The sequence below is a fragment of the Calonectris borealis genome, chromosome Z (assembly GCF_964195595.1).
Source record: "Calonectris borealis chromosome Z, bCalBor7.hap1.2, whole genome shotgun sequence".
NCBI lineage: Eukaryota > Metazoa > Chordata > Aves > Procellariiformes > Procellariidae > Calonectris > Calonectris borealis.
This window is the reverse complement of record NC_134352.1, coordinates 74963999-74989001: the sequence shown is the minus strand read 5'-3', so window position 1 is coordinate 74989001 and position 25003 is coordinate 74963999. Positions and strand designations below refer to the sequence as shown.

Sequence of the window (25003 nt, the reverse complement as noted above, 5' to 3'; positions counted from 1 at the left end):
AAAGGCAGAGAACCCACCCAGGCCCTAACTATACAAGTCCCTATAGGTCCCACACCTCATTGAGTGTGATTTCCCAACTTGACCATGAATGAAACTATCACACAAAAAAGTAGTTTCCTTACAGTGTTTCACAGGGCAAAGGCTATTTCCTAGATTTTTCTATATTTGTTAGGTGAATGTGGCTATATAGTAATAAAAATCAGTACTGTGGTGACACCTTGTGACCAGTCTCCTCAATTACACAGACACTTGCTTGTCCAAACACAGACAGATGTTTGTTACATCTACAGGAAGACTTGACATTTCGATCCAAACTTTTGTATTCCCCACACTTGCTTCTCTTAGAGGCTATCTTATAAACAACATCAGCCTGGCAAACATCACCTTACACGTCCATACAAATACTTCCATGATGGCTTTGAACTCATATGTACTGTAACTTCAAGCAGCATTCTTCGCATCGCTGATAATTACAGACACTGTAGCTATTTTTCCAGGATCAGGCCCTAAAGCAAAATTCTAAAAGAGTTTATTAAAAAAACCCCAAAGAAAACACAAAAATATTTTTCTTCAAAGGGCAAACCATAGAAAATGCAAAGAACCCTAATGCCATCCAAGAAGTAGTAATTAATGACCATATGTAAGTAAAAATGATTGACGCAAGTCTTAGCCACACAGCACTGACAATAACTATCTTCCCAGAGCCAAAGCTCAGCAGGGTCAGGAAAACCTTGGCTTAGCTCAAAGAAAACCTACAACATTGTTCATTCATTAGTTGACCTTTTTTGAATCAGTACTAACTTGATGTGCTCTGCACTGGGAGAGAAGGTGAAATGCCAGCACAAATTATGCATTTGGGACAAGAAAAACAAATTGTTTTGCAGAGTATAAAAGTGAAGGAGAGCTGAGCAAGAACCGAACTGCAAGGCTATGCAGCAGCCATACCCCCTACTGACGAGGACTGCTTTGTTCTCCTGTCTCCCCCCTCTGCCTGACAGTCAAGGAGCAAGAGGGGAGGGATGGCAAGGACAGGAGTATGAACTGATGCGCAAGGAAGGCTGTTTAAGATGGTGTGGGACGAATGGGAAGAACACAATGAAAACAAGGAGGCAGAGAAAGTTGGAGAGATTCTGAAACTCTTACTTATCGGTTGTTACAAGTAACAGATTTAGATGGATGACTTCAAGTCTCCTTACCTCCTCACCCCCTACGTCCCAGAGTCATATTGTTGACAAAACAGTGGGTTTTTTCCTGCACTGTTTGTGCAACTGAAGTACAGCTCTGACCTACTCCAAGGAAACTGCATTCTATGTGTTTTGTAAAAACAGAAAAACCCTGGTGATGAATTCTGGCTACAGAAAAAAAACCAACAACAAAACAACAAAAGCACTACATGTTAAAAGATGGTCGTTGTTAATTTCAGTTTAATTTATGCATCCTGAGGATACAAATGTTGGCGAGGTATATGAAAAATGTAAAGCATATGCAACTGTGAAGATGACATTTCTTTTTTTTTTTGCAACAACTTACTAGCTTTACAGGAAGAGCTGTGTGCAAAGTACTCATCTTGAAGACTTTCTTTTGAACAACAAGAAGTATCTAACATTTGAAAATATTTATTACATTTCTCCATTTCATGGAAAAATAGAACTCCTGACTCGTTATTGTTTCTTTAAGATTAATGGCCAAATCATCCTCAATTTTTACATCTGAGCGGTGAGCTCCTCATCTCCTTTCTTTATCAAAAGATCTGAATACTGAATCCATACACCTATACTCCAAACCTCCACTAACCCTCATTTCCAATTACAGAGAAAGGCAGTTATATCTCCAGGGTACAGTCCTGATTTACTTCAGAGTCAGCGGAAGGCACCTCTTCCACAGAGTTGAGATGTCCTCTGACACTTCCACATAGATCCTTTCTGTACCAAGTTAAGTCAAAAGCAACAGTTACTTACATTTGATTAAAGGCTACAATCAACAAGAGACTACCCTAGAGGACAGACTAATTAACTTTTTTTGCATACTTTCCCCCCCAAAACCTTACAGTATAATCTCTAGTGATGCCAGATAATTAGCTTTATTGGGGGGGAAAAAGCAAATACATTGTGTCCAAGGCTTACCACTAAGCAGTTCAATCCAATTTTGTACCGTTTCAGGAGGCTGGGTCTCTCTTATGTGTTTCAGAGCTTCATCAAGCAGAACATCCCCTGTAGGAGCATCTGACTTGCAAATCACCTAGGATAGAATAAAATGCAGTCAGTATTTTGACTTAATTCATATACCATTAACATCCACCAACAAAAACTGGGAAAATCTACCTATTATCAAAACCAAGGAAATTTTAAAAAAATAAGGAACCATCTCTAAGAATATGCAACTTTAAAAGAAATACCTAGTTGTTAAAAAAAGCTATCTAGGATTTTAATTACAAAGCTGTGTTAAGTCTTAGGTTACCTATAACTTAAATTAACTTAATTGACTAAAACTATATTATTAACAACATGTTTAATACCTAGTTTTTTAAGGAAGGTAATCCACTAACCTGGCCAGATCCTTCGCTTCCTCCCCAAAACAAAGTATACTACAGTGTTAAATTACTCTCTGATGGCAGTCTATTTTACAGCTTCAAGTCAATTTATTCAAAATACTGTAGTTAAACAATTAGGCCATGTGAAATTGAGAAATCAATTGCAAACTAAAAAAGCAGGAAAACTGGTTTTCTTCTTCCATATATTCATGGATAAAATAGGTTCAAGACAACATCTGTAAGTTTCACAGCTCTGAAGAATACACTGACGAGCAATACTACATTCCATTCGCTAACAGTTAAAACACATGTATTAGGCAAAATATGTATGTACTAATAAACCCCTTAATATGCAATAATAAATGCAATATTACTTAAGTTTGTTATTTAATAACTTCTAAAATTGTTTGAGCTCTTCCCTCAGGAGAGCACAGGAGAACAACAAAAAAATCACTCACCGTAACATAATAAAATTTGAGTAACTGCTTGTTTACCAATGTAAGTAGTTATATAAACCATGTATAAATACATTTTTTTCTGGTTAGAAAAACAAGAGCACCAAACGAAACATACAGATTAAATTAGCCCAAGTCAATATGTTTGAAAACAAAATAACAAGAAAATCTATCTTTCTTTAGGAAAAGAAGAATTACTATAGTTTCAAAGCTATTCATGAAAATAATGGCTATATATGGCAATTTAAATAGTTTTACAAGTTAGCACTTTATAAGCATCAGGTAAAAAGATAACAGGCAATTGACAGAAAAACTAACACATCAACACAATTCCACATACACAAGAGAAGAAGCAAGTGAAAGCTCTTATTTTTCTTAAAGCTTCACACTAGTCAGAAAGGTGTCCTGGAAAAGCTTTAAGTGTCCTATTGAAATACAACCCAAGTTTAGTTCTGTTCTGTAGTTCTAATAATCCTTACTACAAACAATAAAGGAGTACAATACACTTCACAGGGTCTGTAGATGACACTGAAATGACTTGCAATGGTAAGACAGCTTCAATACTGGCAAGATGATCCCAAACTAGAGATGTGTACAAAGTCAATGACATGAAATTAAAAGGAAAATTGCTGGAGAGATCTTTGTGAATACCTAACAGGTCACAGCTGGAATACTATTTCCAATTTAGATGGCATATATACAGTACAGAAACTAAGATTTTTAATAAAATCAGCAAGAATGAACCAGTCCACAATGCCAGGCTAAAAAGAACAAAGTTTGTTTAGATATAAAAAGAAAGCATGTAAGATATTTTTACAAAAAGGGTATCAAACAGCAGTTTAGGATGCCTACTTTGGGAAAAATAAAAGATACCAGCTTATTCGGGAAATATGGAAGATGCAGGATGTCAAAACTTCATCAGGCAAATTAAACCCCAGGGAGCTGTTGAATTCCATTCAGTGGAGGATTTTAAGACTAAACGGAGGGACCAGAGAAACCTCATTTTCTGTTATTGCATCAAGATTAAATGGTCTCTTGAGATACTGTCCAAGTCTCCGTTTTTGGGAGCTGGAGATCACTCCAACCATAAACCTCGGATATTTGATTTTAAGAACACAACTACACTCTAACCCAGACAATTCCTATTTGAAACTAAACACACAACAATGCGTATTTATCTTTCTGATTTACAAGCTTGCATCACAGCATGACTCAAAACCTCTACTAACTACATATGACGACATTACATATCTTCCAGTTTTGTACCAAGATTCTGAATTTTTGGAAGTTTCTGGTCTTTAATTACAGAGGAGCATACTTCAAGTTGGGTTTTTAAGCTCTAGATTGCAGCTATTAATAGCCACCTTTCAGATATTCCTTTAATAATTAGCCTAAAACCATCCAACTTATTTATCTTTACTTCTTTTTAAAATTAAAAAAAAAAAAGACATTCCCGCAGTATTTTAATTTCTTTGAAGTGTCCCATATGATTAGTTTCACAGTAGCCGTAGTTACACTGGATTGCTCCACCCTACTACACATCGCTCCACTCTACTACTCACCATCTCACTTTAACAGGTAAGATGTGAAGTCATCTTTTTGACCTGTTTTATTATTAAAAAAACAAAACCAAACCAAACAAACCTCACTGAAGAGATAAAAAAATGCTTTTAAGCCTAGGATATACGTAAGGGTTTTTTTTAAAGTTTAAAAAACAGCCTTCCTTGCTTATTTGGGGTTCAGATACATTTTTCTACCACTGCAAAGAAGTTTAAGAAGTTAGCCTAAATATAATGCACCATGACAGTATGACCCTAAACATACAGCCATTTAGAGGCAAGAGCTGTAAGGAGCACAGACTCCCCCATTCAACTCAGTCAGGACTCCAGAAGCTCTTGAGAAGCCACAACACAGCGATTTTGTTTCCAAGTTTACCGTTCTCTGCAGCCAGCCATATAAACAGTTTCTTCTCACTTCTCAGCTACACTGAATATTCACTGCACAGATTCTTCTGATTATCCTTTCCCTCAAATGAAAGTATTTTGGTTCACACTTCCACGGTATCTCTCTTCCCCTTCCCAGCACATGGAGACAAGCAACAGCAGAAGCCCAGCCACCTCTCTTACCTTCATGGATCTGCTTTTTCTTGAAGAATTTATTAATGAATGCTTCCTGGTCAACTCTCTTCAGAGTCATAACACCACAAGAAGAGTGGGAAATCGAGTGGGTTGGGGATCTTGTGAATTGAATCATCACAGAAGATTAAGCAGCCACAAGGGGGAATTTTTTTTCTAACAGAGGAGCTAAGGTAAAGAGGGAAGCCAAGATCCTGGTTCTTCAGGGATGATGGTCCTTAGCCTTACTGCAAAAAGTCTTTCTTTATTCCAATTTTTCAGTGATTTATTAGGTACTAGATTTGCCTTGTATCCAACTGCTGAGGAAATTTCAATTATATAGAATATTTAATTTGCATTTTCCACAATGCAGCTTTGCAATTAAGCAATGCTAAAGATTAAGCACTTCTTGTGTTGCCTTTTAAGTAAATTTCATTATTTACTTTTAATACAAAAATTCACTCATGCATGAATCACTCAGAATTGTCAGCTATAAAATACTGAAGTTAATCTGCCAAGGATTTGTTGGAATTTCTTTTGTTTTTAAGAACTCTAATTTTTTTTGATGTTTGCTTTCTGAGGCTGTAAGGCAGCACAGGGTACCATTTTCTACCTTAAGTAACCACTAGTCTTAGAAATTACTTTATTTATATATAAACCTCAACATTCATTTATTTGTTTCTAAAATTGATACCAGTAGATAGAACTCCAAAATGATGCAATGATTACATACTTTTAAGACAAATTTACGAGGATGTTGCAACATAAAATACGTCATACTGACTTTCAAAGTTTCACTAACATCCATCAAGTCCTTGTCTCAGTCTCAGTTTCTCAGTCTCATTTGTCTCTCTGTGGCATTCAAGCATGGATTTAATGCATCTTGATCCATTCTGAAGTTCTGCCTTAGAAACTGCAAAAACTTATCAGCAAAGATCCACCTGATGTAAAGCTTGAAGTGGAATCATTGTAGGTAGCAATCTTTTAAGTCAGCTGTATAACCAAGGCCACAGTTAACTGGTTATAAATCCATACTACTGCCCAAAGAACTAGTTCTACCCCTTCTTCTCACCTCATTGCTTGTGACAGTAGTCTCACTTGTGCCCCATGTGATGACAAGATCAAGAAAGTGATTCAAGCAAAAACTAAACTGATCAAAGAAGTGAATTAGTTTTCAGCCAGAGGGGTTACCTGACAAGGCTGCACAAATGCTAGTAACAACCCGAGAGAGACTCCAATAAGCCTCTTCGCAAGGACAGGACTACCCTTCTCAACTGCAACACAGGCTAAAGTGACTGAAGCCTAAACTCCTCCCCTGGCACTACGGCTTGAAGATACAGGGTTTTGATTCACAAATCAAAGCTTTGAGTTGTAAGGAGGTTTTACCTTCCCTCAAAATCCGAGGATGGACCTGGGGCGAGGAGGAAGAAGGGCTAGCTTGAGAGGCAAAAGCTATAGAAAATGGTATTGCTACTTAATCACAATCTTGGATGCAACTAGACAGCTCATTCCACTCACTAGGCACAGTATTCAACGCACAGCGAAAGCTGAGGGCAAGGGGAGCAAATCCTGCAAAACAGGGACAAGGAGGACACTTGGTAGAGTTGAGACACTTAAATCTAGCCAACACAGACACAAGACTGAAATTTGGTGTTAATGCAAAACTTCAAATAAGGTACAAAAGAACACAAGTCATTCATGAGAATGATTTCTAAATTGGGAGAGGTGGTGCAGGGAGAGAAGAAACCTCATATATATCAGCAGTTAGGGATTTTATTTGCAAGAAATTACTTAAGCAGAAACCAATCTTCATCTGAATTTTAAATTAAAGCCTTTTTCATAGAACCCTCCTGCCTGCAAAAAGAAATCTCTCGATTGCCTTACAACAGCAGAAAGAACAAAACCTTTAACACTGGGTAGCTTTTAGATCTCCTTAAACAAAGGGTGGAAGGGGGAGAAGAAACAAAACACACCGGCCCACCCCCAAAACCACATAATAACATGTAACCAAAAAAAACCCCCAAAACAAAAACCCCAACCAAACAACAAAAAAACCCATAAAACAAACCACCACAAAAGACAACAATAATTTTGCTTGTATTCTTTACTGAAGATATGTACAGGTTATCTTTATATTTTCCTAAGAAAAAAAAAACCCAACCATATTTAAAATTTCAGGTGGATAGAACTGACAAGGTTTGCACAGAATGAAAACAACTGCTAAAGAACATTCCTGAATGCCTAAGGAGCCAAAAGCTTTAGAGGAAAAAAAAAAATTTGTGCAAACTACTCAATGCTGAATATGCTTAAATGAAGCTAAAAGAAGTAGGAGCAGTTTGTCTGAACAGAGGTTTGATTCTTCAGAAGAGGAGGAAGCTGGGAGAAGGTTGGGGAATTTGTAAGCTTTCCTTTAAAAAAATATAGCAAAAGATAATATTGACAGGGAAATGTGCCATAAAAGAGAATTTATTTGTGGTAGATAGACAACATTTGACCGTGTTTTCAATAAGCTTATTTTACAAGTATCCTCTAATGCTGATGAAGTAAAAATTCATCAAACAGTGTTACTTTGCACATTTTGTACTAAGGAAAAATCCAGCTGCAAAAGTAACAAATTGAGGCCTCAAATCTTCAGCCTAATTCAATAAAGGATCTTAAAAATTCGCCCATCTTAAAGGTCAGTGAGTACAACAAATTTAACATACCAGTCACATGCTTAAACTAGATACAGTTTTATGTTCTCAGGGGCCCAAGGTACAAGGATCATTTCCTTCCCATGCACTGCAATCACAAACTGCAACACTCTGCACACCAGAATTAAACTGGTGGTTTGCAGGATACATCTGGCAGGCTGTCAGTTAGCCATTCCTTTCAGCCCCAGCCCACATCTCACCAACAGAGCAACGCCAGTTCCTTCAGCAGACGACAACCAGTGCTACTGGCTTTCAGCAGTCACTGCTGCCACCACACCCTGGCCAGAGCCACCGCCAACTGTTTGTGCAAGGTTCCCAGCAGCAGCAGGAACACGTCAGGAGTAACAAACAGGAGCAGAGAACAAGTACAGCAGATTTTCCAAGGCACTTCAGCTTACCATTTAAACACTCTTAACTATGTGCATCTAACTTAGGTCACTACTCAGAATCCCTATCCCCATGTAAAGAAAAAAAAGGTCTTTTTCTTGCAACCAGTTGTAATTTATAGCTACTGTATTGCCTGGAGCGTGACACAAAGTAAATGCGACCATTTTCCTCCACTTACCTTTCTTGTTAATAGACTTTTGCGCCTCATGCCACAAGCCTCTAGCTGAAGACGCCCTCGCAACGCCAATTCGATTAACATACAGCCACGCAATCCTGATGAGATGCAATCATTCCAGAATGATGTGTAACCCTGTGAAGAATGAAAGACAGTAAGATATCTCCATCTCCATCTGAAAGCAAATAGAAAAAAGAGGCTTACTGCGTTCTCCTGCCTTCATACACTTTTGAAGTAGCACCACTAGCCAACTACCATGTCCTGAAAACATGAAAGAGAAAGAGATTCATCCCCTGTTAGTTTTGACGCTTAGTCTCTGCTCTTTGAAGAACAGGAAACCTCAGGAAAGTGATACAGTGAGGTATCAAGAACTGTGAGATATAAAGTGTAGTTGTATGTAGTCAAAATAAACTTACTACATTTTTAAGACATGAAGCGTTTGGCATTTATCGATATCACACAGGCTTATCTGAGTTTCCTGAGAAATATTAACGTGATTTTACATCCATAAATGATATGGCACTGATGAAGTAATATTGACTTTCAGGTGGTTATTAAGTAAAATACGGAGTATACTGGAAACACAAATGTGGCAATCAGCACAAACCACAGAAGAGATTTTTCAGCTTGAATATAGTAAACCAAAGGACAAAAGTTTTCAAGCAAATACTTGGAATAGCTACTATTTTGTCATTTAAATCCTTTGAAAACATATATTTTTTTAAAGCATATTTTTTAATATTAAAGTATCTAAGACAAAACAACATCATTCTGAGAAATGTTCTGATTTTGAGAAATGACTGCAGAAACACTTGGTATGATCCAGAAAGACCTTCCAGAACTCCTCTAGTGGTGATGCATCTCTGAAAACAACTACTTTGGGATACTAAGAGAAAAGCGCTGGGAACAAGGGAAAAAAAAAAGCACTCCCTTTCATAAAATTTATCTTAACCAGTAACAAAGACTAGCTTAAATCAAAAGCAATTCGGTTTTATTCTACTCACAAATAAAAGCTGCCAATGTACAGAGATGCAAGATGCATGCATCTGAAGTCCACTAAACTTACAAACCAGTTCCTAACTAATGCATGCCATTAAATATAGATTTCCCGGAACATGATAATATTTGTTTCCATTTAGTATTTAGCTATTTTCAAGAGCTGTTTTATATAGACAACCAATACTTCTGAAAAGTCTACAAAAGCTCTGAGTCTCTAGAAAGTAATTACTGAAATGTGTCACAGATATTTATTTAAAAGGCCATAAATATAAGGTTGGAAAGGGGTTGCTACCCAGGGCTGATACTTTGCGAGTATCAACTAATCTCGTAAGTCAGCCATTCTGTAAATTAAGATTTTGGTTGGCATCAGACTTTTTTTTTGCCAAAAAACATGCAATATAAGGTGCAGTACTTGCTTGATGAAAAGAAAAAAAAAAAAAGAAGAGGAGATGACTCCTACATTCAACTATTGCCAAATAGCCTCTTTACATAATAATTTTTGAAATCAAGACAATACATATGCAAACTAAAAATCTATTGCACAAACTTACAGCTGTGGCACGATAAATATACACTTCTTCCTATTCCCCAAAAGTGTTATATTATTATGCAAACAATTAAAGTGCTAAATTCTTTTTCCCTTTGTGTAGTAATGAAAACTGAATTTATTATTCAAATGAGTATTTTTCAATGAAGTGACGTTAACTACACCGCTCCCAGCAGCAATTACCACATGTAAACTCCTCTGCTCCAGCAGTTATTCAACCTGCGTGGCCACAGGCTGTGGCCATCTCCAAGAATGGTGACTGCACAATCAGCAACAGTTTTTAATCAAGCGATCCTGAAAGGCAGCTCAAAAAGATCATGGTCTTCATAAACGGAACTGCTTGCTCTAGTGGAGTAGGTGACATTAAAATCATGAGAATGTATACTGCCTCACCACTTTTTTTTTTCTTTTTCTTTCCCTCCCCAGAGTTTGTAGGTGATGCATTAGAGAAGGAACATCATATTTCAATACACAGAGATTATACTGCTATTACCACAGTGAGAAAGGAGATATTTTAGAACAGTCAGTGTCATTCTGAACATTCTTCAATCCATTAAACTGATCTTTCCAGATAGTTCAGGCAGATGGACTGATTGTTTTTGGCACTTACAGCAAAGACCTCAGACAATTGAAGGAACTTTCACAAAAGGTCAGTTTAACACACAACAGTCTGACTAAATCATCCTTTAAATTAACTCAAACTTCCTGGTGTAACTGAAAATGAATAGAAGCAGACATTTACCTTCAACGTTGCAAACAGCTTCTTGACTAGAAAAAGGTGCACAAAAGAAACAATAATGCTCAGCATTATAGAACTACTGTCTATTAAAGAGGCTATAGATGGACAGTGAAGAAGAAAGGAGTGAAAGGGATAGAGAGAATAATATACAGAGAGGAAGAATAGCAATATAGAATAATGTACTCTTTGCACAGGAAAATTATTTTTTCTTTTTGCACAGACAAGGACTAAAAGGTGGTAAATGAACTTAGTTTACAGGTTAGAAAAATCAGAGGCCAACTTCTTTCCTATGTTTCTATAACTGTTGTTACAGGAAGGCGAAAGTTTAAAAAATAATCCTTTAAAAAATGAGTTAAATTCACAGGAGATTGATAATGAAGTTTGACAGACAGCAATGCATCTATAAGCCACGCATGGCCTAGGAAGCTCCCACCTAGCTGAAGTCAGTGTACACTGGAGGAGGAGTTGCCATTCTGTGCACACCTGCTCCCTGAACATGGCCTGGCCAGTACTCATTACAGGTTATGGAACAAGAGAGGGATTTGGTTTGACCCTTTAACACTGTTCTCACTGTTATTCTAAATACTTAATAGTCTCAAAACACTTAGATTGAAGATCAAAGACCATTATTTATAAGTGCAAGTCATTCCACTGTTTAATGCTCTTAAACAGCACTAGTTTTTAGAGAGAAAACACATACATATTAGCTCTGACAACATCATAGTATTCTGAATTGGTGGCTATTCAAATATTTTGCTGAAGCACTCAGTACTAAGTATTACAGAATAAGAGCTGTTGCAGAAGCATTTTCTGTACTTTCTATAGAAGTACACATCGGTTTCCAATTTTTCAAGACACACAAAATTTAAATTTCTGGATATTTAAAATCTGTAAGTTACTCGACAGATTTAATAATTCAAAGATTATTTATTAAAATGTTTTTTAAAAGAAGACAGATAAGACAACACTTTCTCCATCTCTGATCCAAAAAGGCACTGCAGTAATAACCACTATAATTTACTAAGTATGTAAAAAAACCACAATCAGAAGATTCTAACATGAGCAGACTGCCTGAAGGTATTTGGCAAAGATCAGTACCAAGTATGTTAGCGATTTCTACACAATCAGTGCTGCCCTAAGAACTTGCATGAAACTCCAAAAACATTTCACTTAAGCACAAAACAGCTAACCTTCGCAGAGCAGTCATTCAGTTACCTCTTATATTGCTCTACTCAGCTTCCAGGCAATTGTCATACTAGCTGTATTTAAAAACAAAAAACAAAAATACCTGCAAAAAACCAAACCTCCAAACAAAAAGACCCCACCCAAACAAACCTCAGTATTTTCTGTTTCCCAAGTGCAAATTAAGGCCACTCAGCAGTACAGTGCAAAAAATACAATTAAATTGCAGGTGCCATTTTACATTTATAGACATCACTTAAAAATATTGACGGAGAAATTATTTTTAACAGATTACAGATTGAAGTTTAAAAAAAAAAAACTTTCTTCATAAAAGTGAGTACAAAAGGCTCACACAAGACCAGGTAATCTTTTACTTCAAATACTTTGTTTTACTCGTAAGAGTTACTAAAAATCTCTTCCCACTACAGAAATATACATTCTCTCTCCAATTCTTCAGTTAACTCAGAATATGAGAGCAGCAGTTCCACTATGCTTGGCACAGACCAGAAAAGAGGGGGAAGAATGAAAAATGTGTGAAAATCTCTCAGATTCAAAAGAAAGAAAAAGAAAAGAAGTGCTTGCAGAGTTCCAGCCCTAAGGATTCAAGATACACACGGTAATAAAATAAAAAAAAAAAGAAGACGTGTTTAACTTACTTGATTAAGGCAACCTGTTTACAGAACCTTGCACAGCGCAACGTAGACTATAGCTGCCAATGCATTCCCTGATCTAACCCAGTGAGTCTCAAGATTACTTTGCAGACCACAGAGCCATCGCAAATAGAAATCACCTTTGTAAGTCTTTTAAAAAAGCATCATAAAGCCATGTAATAGTCTGTGAAGATAACTGCTCACCAAAAAAATAAAATATTTCTTTATTTTAGCAACAACAGGCCCCTCAGGCCCATCCTCAGATCCACACAGACCCATATTCAGTATTAGAGGTCAGTGTTAGGTCAAAGTTTTGGCCTTGACTCAGACTCAATTTCGAGAGCAGAGGTCCCTGCAATAACGCATGTAATACTGCCCAGTCTACACTTCTCTTACTAAAAGCCTTTTCATTTTATATTCAGACTTAACAGTACTCCTTAAACCCTGATCTAGCACCCTCTACTTAAAAGCAATTGTAACCAAACTGAAATACACCAAACAATTAAAGGGTAACCTTCTGAAGGAGAAACATCACTAGAGCTACCCAAACCCCTGAATTCCTGCTCTCAGGAAATTCCAAATTCTTTTTTCATTAAAGACACAAAGAAAAAGACTTCAAAATTTAGTAAAGAATGCAATTTCTGAAACTTCATGTAGAGACAGCAGAAAAAATGTTGTTTTAACCCTTTCCTGCCTGCTAGCCCCATCAGAAGGGGAGCTAGCCAACCTGGAAAGTAACAGAAAGCCAAGATAAACAACAATTACAGCTCCTGAGGAATTTGGAAGTCCTAACTCCGAGGCAATACATCTGACAGTCTGTGAAGAAGACATGAAACCCCTAACTTCAGAGTTTCTCAGCTAGGTTAAAGAAATCTTTCACTTTAGCAAACAGTAAATTCTGAATTTACAGGTAGCCTGTTTTACATTAGAAGACTATTTCAGGGGAAAAATTTCAACCAGCTCTACTTGGATGTTGAAAGATAGAAAAATTAAGACTTCCTGAACTCCACTGGAGTTTGCTATTACTTCTATTACTTCTGCATGGATGGCATTCAAATACTGTGTTGGTGGTAGCGATATAAAAGTTCAAACTATTGCTTTGTTTATACGCAAACAAGCATCTAGCTTTCCCAAACAAGGGTTTCTTCCTTGCCATCTATTCTTTCCAACATGCAGCAGATTATTTCTATGGTATGTTCTCAGAAATCACAGATGACAAACATACTGGAAAACATTCTGTGCTTGCTGGCATCATGGGAAGTTACAGAGGGCAATTTCCAGGTCCAATTAGTCACCCTCACCAAATTTACATGCCAGCATAATAGAAACACAGTTTGGAGACCTGTGAAACATACAAGGTTTGCCCCTGTACTCGGCACTGGTGAGGCCGCACCTCGAATACTGTGTTCAGTTTTGGGCCCCTCACTACAAGGACATGGAGGTGCTGGAGCGCGTCCAGAGGAGGGCAACGAAGCTGGTGAAGGGCCTGGAGCACAAGTCTTATGAGGAGCGGCTGAGGGAACTGGGGTTGTTTAGCCTGGAGAAGAGGAGGCTGAGGGGAGACCTCATCGCGCTCTACAACTCCCTGAAAGGAGGTTGTAGCGAGGTGGGTGTTGGTCTCTTCTCCCAAGTAACTAGTGATAGGACGAGAGGAAATGGCCTCAAGTTGCGCCAAGGGAGGTTTAGATTGAACATTAGGAAAAATTTCTTTACTGAAAGAGTGGTCAGGCCTTGGAACAGGCTGCCCAGGGAAGTGGTGGAGTCACCATCCCTGGAGGTATTTAAAAGACGTGTAGATGAGGCCCTTAGGGACATGGTGTAGTGGGCATGGTGGTGTTGGGTTGACGGTTGGACTCGATGATCTTAGAGGTCTTTTCCAACCTGTATGATTCTATGATTCTATGATTCTAAGGTTCAGTTCCACTTTTAAGACAAAAATAAGAAGAAACAGTTGTCACAGATGTACAGCCTGAGATGGACTAACCAAAGCGAATTTGGAACTTGGGGGAAAAAACAAACTTTAAAAGTCTGTTTAGGTCAGTTGTAGGATTGGGCAAATCAAATTGAGGAGTCTGCTGTTATAAATTATATGTGTCAGACTGATTTTCATGTTGTATAGCACAAAGAGCCCACCTACTTCTAACATTTACACAGCATGTGTCACGAAGCAAGAATACCTGCATGCTCACTTTGAGTAGTTATCTCAATACTGAGAAAGAGACTCGTGTTTTGTATATACATAAATTCAGGTATCTTTTCTTAGAGGTACTTAAAGTGGCAGAGAGAAACCAGGGGAAAAAAGCAGGGAAAGAAACTGAGGACAAAATGACATCCCAGTGTTTAATTACTTTCCCATCATAAGCATCTCTTTCGAACCACTACTTTCTGCACACTACTTCAATTATTTTTTCCTTCGAGAGATTAATTTCAGTTTTACTGATCTTTCACAGCATCTCATTTTAACCTCGCACAGAACCATGTAACTTGAGAAGGTACTACCTCCCCCATGCCTTCATTTTTAGCCATTTGAGGGTTAAACCCAAGAATGCAGTCCAACAAAGCCTGAACTGCTGTTGAAGACAAAAGTATCTATTTTTTCACCCACTAAAGCACATTGCTGTTCTCTCTCAGTAGCATTTGTGTAGTCAGCTAGATGAGAAAGTGGTCTGTCTGAAAGCTAATGGTCAGTCTCCTCATCTGATTCACTGAGGAGGTGAACAAATTTCAGAGCCAGCATGGGAATGGGAAGGAACACGATTGGGACAGACAGCAAAAGGCAAGAGCATCCCCTTCAGTGACAACCCACGCTTCAATGGACAAAATGCTCTCAAAACCTGAATAGTTTTCACAATCTGAATAGTTATGGCTAGAACTATTCACCTAGTCATTGGGATAAAGAGCTCAAAAAAAAAATCATACATTATTGGGCTACCTATATTGAAGCCATTCATGAGCACAATCTGCTCAGAAAATATAAAATGCTTAATGCTTAAGGTATCATGCACTATATTCATCACTACCTTCAGCTCCCTCTTTTGGACCCTGATCATCATAAATTTCAAGTTGTATTATTTAAATCTGACAGGATGGCAATAGCATCCCTTTCTGATTCTCTGAAGCAACAGCAAGTTCTTTCAAAGGTGCCTAGTAGGCTATTATTAGCAAGCACAAAGCACAGACAGAACATAATAATCCAAAATCATCATCTGTCACCCATTTGAAACCTACTGCAAAAGACAGGCAGAGACAATTTATCTCGAAATATGGGCTGTGGCGAGTTGTATTTCATAATGGACTTCTGTCGCAATTGTGACAGAACTCTCACTTTTTTAGTCAAGGAGTTCCTCTCTGAAGCAGTAATTTTGGGATCTACAGGAAGACAGCTGGGGAGGGCAGAGGAAAAAGGAGTAACGGCATACACTGTCCAGGTGCACTGCAGGTTAAAAGTTAATAGGAATTCTGATCTGCCAGAATTGTTGTTTCATTCCCCTTGCATCCTATTTCCAACATAAGAATCTGTTGCAAGCAACTTTACAACTTTAATATGCTTCACAGCTATGACAAACACTGTTTTAAAGTATTTTGATGAAGAGCACTAGCAGACTGAGAAGCATAGGGCTATCATATTCCCCAAAAAGATGAGAACCATCAATATACTGTTTCCTTTACATAGTCTCTCTATAATTACTAATACTACTTTGAGTTTTTGAAAGCACTTGGAATCACCTGAAGAACTTCTACAACACATCTCCTTAAAGCTGTTCCCAAATTCAAAGAGGTAAATACAAAATGTAAGCAATATATATGTAGAAAGGATAATGAAAGAACCTGGTTTATTGTAAATTATGTTTTAGCATAGAATTTCAATCCTTGACGCAAAAGCTTCATTTTATGAATTCCAAATGCATCTATCATCAGTATTCTTCTACAATAGAAACACTATGTCCTCTTGGATACTCATGTAAAGTCATACAATTAAATGGAGATAGCAGAAGACAGCGATAGGAGAGGACAGAGAAGAATAAGTGAATGTCAGCTTCTGACATCTTTACATGATTCTGTGGTTCCTATCCTTTTAGCTGAAAGAAAAATTGCTGATTAGAAAGAAAGAAAAATTGCCTGCTATTGTTGCAGGTAAGTAAATCTCTTCTTTGTGATAATGTAACTATAAGCAGAAATCTTAGGAAGATCAAAGTCAATAACTGACACAATAACTGAGTTACTGTTATAAGTTTATGGATTCTTTAGATATAAAAAACTCTTAAACGTTAGTATTTTATTTAGGAACATCATCATTCTATAAGGAGGAACTAATACAATTTTTGAATCTCTTGCAGGCAGTGGAAGGCAGCAAGATTGATGCTATATATACTGAATTTAATATTGAGCATATTCTATAAAAATGTTTGACCAACAAACCTGATACCTGACTTTTTCAGTCAAACCTAAAAACTTCAATCACATCCTTTTTTAGAGTACGAAATTCTTATATTAGAAATAAGGTAGACTTTAAAAACAGTTTATCTAAGTTTTTTCTTCCAGCATACTATTACAAGAAGCTTCTCAGCATAAAAATAAGCAAACAGGTCTCGTAAAAAATGAACACACAAAAAAACCCCACACCCACAAAGTTTTCAAGCCTTCAATGACAATAGAAAAGCTGGTCAATACTAGAAGAACTAACTGTATATTTATTCTGATAATCTGAACCCTTAGATCCTCTTATGCAGCCAGCCAGCATTTGTTCCTCCTCAACTAGGTCCTTATACAAATTTCTGTAAAACTTCCATTCAGCTATTCAAGTAATCTTAGACAGGCTGTAAACATATAAAGCACCTTATAAACTCCAGTGAGAACCAATTAAAAGTCTTTTTACCAGCATAACTAAACATACTTTTAAGAAGCTGGGGTAAAATGCAAACAATAGAAAACAATGATGGAAGAGGAGAAAAAGGAAAAGCTTCATTGCAACGTTCATTGAAGACAGGTTGGAATGTCCAAAATTATTTGAACCCTCGAGGTAAAATTAGGCTGCACTCACCACAGCTATCTTATTATATGCATTAATCCATTTTCACCTTCAGGGGGTCAAAGAGATCTGTTCTTTTCTTTCCAACGCTGGTTATTGTAACTTAATCTACCTGAAGATGAGTGTAACCACAGCGCAGAAGCTGCAGCTGACAGTGAGTAAGTCTCAAACAAGAAAAGCTGACATGGTCAAATTATGTATGTGCTTTAACGACCTAGAGATTCTCTGTTACTTTCTAATATACATTCAATACACATATATTAATCTATTAAGTCTAATAGCTATCGATTTAGTACCTCTAAGAAAATTCCATGACACTAGAGTACTGCACAATGCCAGACAGATTAAAACACAAAACCAAATTCAGCTTCTGTGGCAGCATTCTCTGGCAAGACCCAAATCAATTTCCTTTGGCAAGGAACCCCAGCCTATTGCTACTGAGCTGAAAATATAATGTTCAGGTTTACGGTCTTGCTTAAATAACTCTTCAGTAATAGTTTCCATCTCTTCCCTCCTGTATGGACCTGTAAAACAAGAGAGAAGAAAAGCCTCCACAACTCTGGAATACAAGAACGACGGAAAGCTGAGTACATGCTCAAAACTTTTTTCTCATGTTTAGGTTCTAAGACAACAAGCAACCCTAAAATGCAAAATTGATTTTTGGTTTTGATAGCAGTAAGTTTCAATAAAATTTATGATTATCTACGATTATCTACAAAATTATAAATTTTTTTTTGTAATTATAAAATTAAAAACCCTCAATTTTTCTTATAGAATGTCTGCCGATTTTGATTTTTACTGCTTCTCTAGACCAATCTGTTTTAAAACATATTTGGTTAAAGACATGACCCAGCTTCACCTGACAGGAATGCATTCAGAGAAGGCTACTTTGTATATATTATATAGAAATATAATATATGTAATAACCAGAACTGAGAGATTCATTTTTCAGGTAGCTCTTAAATGGGTACAAAGGAATTTCAGATTCAGTAAAGGAAATACAATTCTATCTATCTACATAATTGGAAAAAATAAAAATGCATTTCTGAAGACAAAATAATTTTAGGAGACATTATCCCTTTTACGGTCATCCCTCAAAAATAGTAATATAAAGATAAAAACAACATGCTCAGAACTTGTACGTATTCAAAATATTCAAGTAAGACACTTGCTAGAGGAATACTCTGGATTTTCTCATGTGTCAAAAGGAAAATATCCAAACTTCAAGTCATTTGCAATTAAAATGAACTGGATTTCTCTTCACACTAGATAAAGGGCCTATGCCAACCTATACCTAGCAAACTCTTTGCTGCAAATCTTACAGCTCAAGAAAGCCATCATCTTCTCAACCCAGAAGGTTGCAGGATCACCTAATGATACATCCTGACCTACAGAACTTTTGAAAATTAGTATCTGTTTAAAAAAAGAAAAGCAAGCCAGAGTGCAGAAGTGTTTATTATTGGAATACTACAATGTGGGGATTTTGACGTCTGACTGTGGTCCCTCTTGATTTCCTCTTTTGATGCAAATGGAATCATTAGCCATTTTACTGGAACATAAACTGTAGCCTAGTTATAAACAGAAGATAAGTTTGCGAGGCAAATCTCTGAAGTGTTCTGACAGCCAAACACTAGAAATACTTTAGGAAAGCAAGCACACATATTCTACAAAGCACAGTATCGTTGACAAGAAACTTGTCAGGTATTTGATTAACTTGCCACAGCATTTAGGAATAAGTAACAAACAGCAACTGGTGTTGACTACTGAAAGCGCTACAGCCAATTGATATCGCCCAGCTTTTCAAGCACTTACACATGCATACATTACATAGACACCTCTCTTCACTAAAATTAAGGTAACAAAAAAATGCAACTTTGCTGAAGAGAAGGCAACTACTACATGCACACTGCTGAACCCTTAAGAGACCCCTGAACAAATCTACACTTAAGAGCCTGACTGTTCATTTAGGAATGAAAAGACAAACTTATAAGCCTAACTTTCAGCATGATTAAGCATATAAACACGTAGGTAATGACTTGAAATATTTGCATGGCTCTCACAAAGCCACATTCTATCAGGGTCCAATCTCTATTCTCCATACTTTGTGCTAAGTAAAGATGTAATTAATTTGTTCCATAACCTGCAAATTGATTTCTACACTACCAGCTATTGTCACTGAGCATAAAATCTGACATTTATTTGAAAGAAATGTTTAATTAGAACTGATGCTTAAATCCTCCATATCACATATTTGACTCAAAAAACCAAGTCTTCCCACAGCAGTAAGCAAATATAGCAGGATCAGAAAAATACTCACATCCTGCCTAGATCTAACAACCAGAAGCTTAGCACAAACCTTGCACACATTTAGTGTCTCCTAGTGGTGGGCTGACCCTGGCTGGCCGCTAAGTCCCACATAACCGCTCCACCAATCCCCCTCAGTGGACTGGGGGCAGAGAACAGGAAGAGCAGAAGTGAAAAAACAAAACAAAGTGATGCAAAACACTCACTCGCCACCTCCCACAAGTAGACTGATGCCCAGCCAGTCCCCGAGCAATGACCACCTACTCACCCTCTACCCACTCCCTTTTTATTGCTGACCATGACACTATACAGCACAGGACACCCCTCTGGTCAGTGGGGGTCAGCTGTCCAGGCTGTCTCCCCTCCCAGCCTCTTCCGCACCCCAACCTACTCACAGGGGGGCAGGCAGAATGAGAAACAGAGGCGGCCTTGATGCTGTGCAAACACCGTTCAGCAACAGATGGGTGTGTTATCAACACTGTGTTGGTCAAAAATCAAAAACATAGCACCATACTGGCTGCTATGAAGCAAATTACTTCTATCCCAGCCAGGTCCAGTACACTTCTCTTAAAAACAGTATGAAAAACCTAAATTTGGCATGTCTTCTAACACAAAGCAGGTCTAATATTAGCTGTCTAAATAATAGGTGGAAGTTCCACTAACTGACTAACTAGGCCACATTAAAACTACAATTCCCTCCTCCAGGCATATAAATATACTGTATCTGTCCCCAAATACGAGTTATTCCTCTCTTCTATCTTTTCTTCTACAGTGATCACAATTTAAAGCACAGTGTTATTTCAAACTAGGGAGCGGTATAATGTTTCATTTTGAGAGATTTGCGTCTGGTCATTAATGTGGATGGATTTCCAGAGTCATGTTTTGGATGTTTAAAAAAAGAAAGTGTACATAAGGGATAGGGATTCCTCTCTTCTTTGTCTAAACCTCCCCTAGTTTCCTTTCAGTTTGTTCTCTTCCGAACAGGTTTCTCACTTGTTTCACTTATGCAGGTGCAAACAATTCTCAAGAAACAGACTATCTCATAATAATGCCATGTCAACATTTTCATTATGAGATAAAACAATTCCACTCATTGCACTGTTCTTGCATTAAAAGCAAGAGGTTCTGCCATTTAATACTTAGCATGTACTAACTGTAAACTGAAAGTCTCAGCCACAGACTGCAGATGCTGCTAAAGCAGAAGTCCCATTTAAATATCCAGCACAGGCAACGTAGTTGTAATTAGCACTTCCTAAGCGATTAGTATGGATCGAACACCCATCTGGCATTTACCTCAACCTAGCCAATGTTATACCTGCCTTCTCCACTGTGCAATGCAGAAGATGTACTGAAATGGCAACACAATATGTATGGAATGCTTCTCTTGTGGTAGAGACTGTTGAATGTGGAAGTGCCAAAGTAAAATCGAGTGTCTACCAAGTCAAAAATGGAAGTGCAATGTGCTGTGCTGTACAAGAATGATTGGCTAAATAGAAACCTCATGGTACAGCCCACGTACAAAAGACACCTAGCCTGGCAGTTAAGGACTTTGTAAATAATACAACCACATGAAGCTATCTAGTCATCTGCCTTTATGGTCTTACTAGAAAGTATATAGCAATAAACAGCTTACAAGTCCTTAAAAGAGTATCAGCAACAGAAAGATACGCAAAAAGCCCGACAAACTAACTTCCCAGTGTGATGAATAAATCCTGTAACGTCCACAAATAATAAAAGAGCTAGGAGTGTAACACCTCTCCAGTTATAAAGATCTAGCTTACAAGCATACTGCTTTATTATCTTAATGGTCCATCACAATCAGAGAAAAAAAAAGAAAAAAAAAAAGAAGGTTGAAATGCAGTCGTTTGGTATAGGATACACTGGGAGAGATGGGATGGACTTGGCACACATAATACTGGTTTGCACTCAGACTAACAGCTTAGTCATAGTACCACACACCTTGTGCTCCTACTAATCCAGGCTTACGTACCGTGCACTTAGAGGAAGAGAACAGTCATGCACTATTTTATGTGTAACCTTGTAATTTTTATGTCTGAAAAGCGTATGTGAAATCATTCAGCAATAACGTTTTATGAATATTTCTGAAAGAAAACAGATTACTGAAATTGATCTAAGATCTGTTTGCAAGCCGGGAAAAACCCAGTTAAAAGTGGCATAGGATAAGTTGACTATTATTTTTTTCTTTCTTTACTTAAAGTTATGAGAAAACAGACTGACAATGTTGTCTATGCAGAGGAAACTGAGCCACGCGTTTACTCCAGACTGGCTTCTCCTTCCCCCAGTAACGCCACACAGAAGTGAGTATGTGCTGTAGTAATTTGCTTTGTGAGTAAGAAAGTCATTCTTGAATATACTGTCTGCAACACTTCGCCTGGTCAATTTAGCCTTGCAAAGAAGGCCCGTTACATGTAGCTTAATTAATTGAGATAAATGCTGCAGTACTCAAACTACTTTAGGATCAAAGAACACCTGAAATAATACCACTTCTTCTTTAATATAAAATGTTAGTTTTTTAATATAAAATGTTTTTTAAGAGCACTTTGAAAAAGTGAAAAGCATCACTAGAAAGGCTTTGACAAAGTTCTTGTCTTTGACCTATGCTAGACAGCTTGACATGAAAGAAGGGACTACACTACACTTGAAGTTATCCACGAATAAATAATACAGATTATTATCTGTATTATGTATACAGATTATATATCCCATGCTATAAGAGCAGGGATAACCACACTAGCTGCATGCTGAACCATGAAATATAAACACCATTTCAACATATAAAGTCAACTTGTATCCAAAATGCTTCCAAATCAGCACGTCCTCCAGAGGGCCCAAAAGCAGGATTTACTCAGCAGCACAGTAAAGAGGCACTTTACTGCACCTTGTAGCACATAGAATTGGGGTACTCCTCCTCCCACACCTCCTATCTTCTGCTAGCCTGTAATTTATGTATGGTCATGAAAGAAAAAAAGGACCAAAAAGGTAGGCAACTATGAAAGAAAGAATTTTTCACCACAGACATCACACACTTTGTCATTACTAGGCCCTGAACATTTGAGAAAAAGCACGTCTTTGACAAGGTTTCAACACATTCATACATCATTCTTCAACTGAAATGCGAATTCCCAGTAGACGCCTCTTCATGTTTCACTCATTTGTCTCAGAAATTTTCCAGCAAAACTTTGGAGCTTTTGAGTTGACATTCAGGCTGTTGCTGAAACTTTTTTAATGAGGGGGAAAAAAAAAAACCCACACTAAAAAGACACAAAGACAACTTTTCAAAACTTGATCATTTGTTACACAGGCAAAAACCCCAGACTTCTGCATCATAATACAAATTTCACAAAACCAAATCTTAATATCAGGGAAAATGCCACCCACATCTTGAATGTTTTCAAAATTCCTATTTCACCTTTCAGAAAAATCTCTTTAGGATTAACATATAAAATTCACTAACAAATCCACTCATATTTGTAAGAAGAATAAAGAAACTACATTTTAGCACCAATCCAATCCACACAAAACAGCAGAGCTGAAGCAGGCAAACTAGCTCCCTGATAACTTACTTCAATACAACAAAAAATATCATAAGCTGGAGACCTTCACATGAACTAGTGGGACAAAAAGCTATGCCGCAACACTAAATCTTCATCAATAAATGAAGCTTCTGAACGCCAGACATGAGTAGCAAAGATCCAAGACAATTTCTGTACGTAACAGAGTGATTTAACATTACTTCACTCTCACAAATGACATTTCAGTCTTCACCAAAGAAAGGGTAAATAAAACCAGAAATATTTACTGTTGCAGTAGATGACAGTTACAGTACATGACAATTATTTCAGCATACTTTACATGAGTTTTCTTTCAGCAAATAAGGAATTAGTTACAGATCAGATAAATATGTCTCTATAGCTGCTTCAATTTGTTTAGTTATGGCACATTGTATAGAGGATAGGAGCAGCTGCGTGCATTGCTATATTTGAATAGATTCCCAACGTGTACCGAGAGAGAGCTCCAAAAAGAAGGGGGGAAAAAAAACCCAACCAACGAAAAAAAGCCCTACATGTACAAAAAACTTAAATGGAACAACAGTTACAGAGCACAGCCACCTAGCAACATCTCAGTTTTCTATGGGACTGAGTTACGAGATGTCTGGAAAAGCTGTAATGAACAAACTGGCCTGTACTCATCTCCTACCTGTTGTTTTTAAATAAGCTAACTTTTAATATTTATCTCTCCCTTCTTTTGGCAGTGATGACCTCAGATGCTTCAGTAGTTCTACAGAATAACCTCCCTTTTGCTGTGGCTTTGACCCATCCTACCGCAATACTAGTTTTAACCTAATACAGCAAAGTATTTTATTTCAGTGAGTATTTTTTATTCCTATAGCAACAGACTATTGCTCTACTCTAAATGGATGAATACGACTCCCTTCCCCAGCCATATTTTGAAGGGTTTCCAAATACGTGTAGGTCTTCTTGTGATGCTCCCCAAAGAATTCTAGTAATGTATTTTGTTCCAGTGTATTACCTACTCCTCCAAGGACACCGTATCTGTCGTGTTATGCAAGCATGCACGTATTTCAGCACATATCCCTTTTAACCTATCTTGACCTTGGAATACAGAAATAGTTATGTATACACAGAAGATACAAACAGAAGAGGAACCACTGGTGGAAAACAGCAACCAGTACACACACAGGCCACATGGGGGATGGAGGGGAAGGCCATGTCCAGGAAGCATGTGTGAATGCAGTTAATTGTGTTCAAGCATTAAGAATAGGATTGAGGCGTGCTGCGTTTGTTTTAGGGCAGCCAGACATTCCCATCACTGAACCCATACTGCAGTGACAACCAGGCAAAACTCAAAAAGTTTTGCTGTGGCTGTTACAATCACTGCACTATCCTGAAAGCAGGATTCACATAAATATCTGACCATCTCCTAGAAACATGGCACTCATCAACCCATCACTGTCTGAACCTTCCTGAAAAACTCTCTCCTAAGAGTAAAGGCTCTTCATCTACACTTAAAATTTATAAATGGTAGCTCCTTACACGTGAAGCATTTTGTATACAATTTACAAGGTGTTATGTCATATTCACCAATGTTTAAAATTAGAAAAATAATTACCCTAAAAACTGAAAGCTAAGTTACCAATGCAGTTATCAGTGACTTTTC

The 25003-nt window shown here is 37.5% G+C and overlaps 1 protein-coding gene across 1 annotated transcript in view; it reads right to left on the bottom strand.

Annotated features, from left to right (window-relative positions):
- The window catches only part of GOLPH3 (golgi phosphoprotein 3), a 33023-nt gene that overhangs the window by 5023 nt on the left and 2997 nt on the right, over positions 1 to 25003 (bottom strand). The window contains exons 2-3 of the mRNA XM_075137475.1: positions 8358 to 8489; positions 2124 to 2238 (exon numbers count right to left, since the gene is read on the bottom strand). Of these exons, the coding sequence (XP_074993576.1) occupies positions 2124 to 2238; positions 8358 to 8489 (247 nt within the window). The remainder of the gene's footprint in view (positions 1 to 2123; positions 2239 to 8357; positions 8490 to 25003) is intronic.